At 68.2% G+C, this 1,661-nt stretch overlaps 1 protein-coding gene across 1 annotated transcript in view; it reads right to left on the reverse strand.

Annotated features, from left to right (window-relative positions):
- LOC112952280 (zinc finger protein 239-like) overlaps positions 1–1,661 on the reverse strand; it is a 108,944-nt gene that overhangs the window by 215 nt on the left and 107,068 nt on the right. The window contains exon 3 of the mRNA XM_026045101.1: positions 4–420. Within this exon, the coding sequence (XP_025900886.1) occupies positions 4–420 (417 nt within the window). The remainder of the gene's footprint in view (positions 1–3; positions 421–1,661) is intronic.

Consider the following 1,661-nt stretch of genomic DNA (forward strand, 5'->3'; position numbering starts at 1 on the left):
CGCCGCCGCGTGCACCCGCTGGTGCTTGAGCAGGTTGGTGCTCTGCGCGAAGCCGCGGCCGCACTGGCCGCAGCGGTGGGGCCGCGCGCCCGAGTGCGTGCGCTGGTGCTTGATGAGGTTCTTGCTCTGCGTGAAGCTCTTGCCGCACTGCGCGCAGCTGTAGGGCTTCTCGCCCGTGTGGATGCGCTGGTGCTGGATGAGGTTGGAGCTCCAGCTGAAGCTCTTGCCGCAGTCCCCGCAGCGGTAGGGCTTCTCGCCGGTGTGCGTGCGCCGGTGCTGCACCAGGTGCGAGTTCTGGCTGAAGCTCTTGCCGCACTCGCCGCATGTGCTGGGCCGCTCGCCCGTGTGAGTCCGCTGGTGCCGCAGCAGCTTCGACCAGTGGCTGAAGCTCTTGCCGCACTCGTTGCAGATGAACGGGCGCTGCCGGGGCCGCCCGCCGGCGCCTTCCTCCCGCTCCTCGTCCTCGCCGGAGCCGGCGGCGCGGCCGGAGCCAGCGGCCGGAGCGCGGGTGCCGCGTTGGGCCGCTCGCTTCTTGGCCTTGGGGGCGAGCGGGCTGTGCGGGATCACGGTCTGGATGATCTCGTGCGGCAGCACCTCATCCTCGCAGTCGCTCACGATGCCGTCGTCAGCTGCGGCGGGCGGAAAAGCCGGGGAAAAGGGGGATGAAACCCAGGATGCTCCATGTGCCAAGCGCGAATCATCTCCCCCTTCCGTGTGCGGTTTTGTCCCCCCCCGCCTCACTCCCGGCCTCACCGATGTAGACCCTGCGGACAATGTCCGTGTCGTCCGAGTCGTGGAGCTCCACGACACACGGCTCTTCCTGGTCCATGTGGAGGGGCCCGGTTGTCCTGCAAGGAGGCACCCGAACAGCCCGGCCATTAACGCATCCCCCCCAGATACTTCTCTCCGGCCTCCGTGTCCCCTCGGACCAGCCTTGGAGAGGCTGGGAGGACCCAAATCCCCCTCGGAACCGGCAGCACCTCGGCTGCCTCTGAGGTTCCTGCCACCCGTTAAGAATTTGCATCTCGTTTCCTGCTTCTCCTTGGCCGCCTTCCCACTGGCTCCGGGCGGGGACTGGCCCCTCACCTGCAGCCAGGCCCAGCGCTATCCGCCCCAGAGCTGGAAGCGCCTCCAATCCCAAATATCCCCTGGAATAAGGACAGTGCCAACCCTCCAGGAGGAGGAAATGGGGACACCCCAACCTTGGAGCCCTGCCCTGCTCTGAAGAGCTGCCGGCTCCCCAGGACTCATCCAGCGTAGGGAATGACCAGCTCCTGCTGGAATCTGGAAGGGGGAAGCGAGACCCCGCCGAGCCCTCCCTGGTCCCAGGATACCTCAGCTCCCAGGGAAGGCGGCGATCCCGGCGCTGCGGATCCCGGCGCTGCTCGGAGCCCTCCCAGGTGCCTCCGCAGACCTGGAGGGGAGTCGTGGGCGGCGACGCGTCCGGACCCCCCGGATGCTCCCGGGATGGGGGGCAATTGCAGAGCCAGGAGGGGGTAAATTGGGGGAGGGGCACGAGTGCCCTCCCTGCCTCCCCACCTGGGCCCCCCCCCCTCTCCCGGTAGCTCCACAAGGGGTGGGGGGGCAGCCCCCATCTGCCCCCCCTGCGCTTTGCTGAAAGGAGCTCAATTCACCCCCAAAGGTGCCCCCCAAAAGGACCC

This window comes from Nothoprocta perdicaria, unplaced genomic scaffold (assembly GCF_003342845.1).
Source record: "Nothoprocta perdicaria isolate Ctin4 unplaced genomic scaffold, notPer1 scaffold_398, whole genome shotgun sequence".
Lineage (NCBI taxonomy): Eukaryota > Metazoa > Chordata > Aves > Tinamiformes > Tinamidae > Nothoprocta > Nothoprocta perdicaria.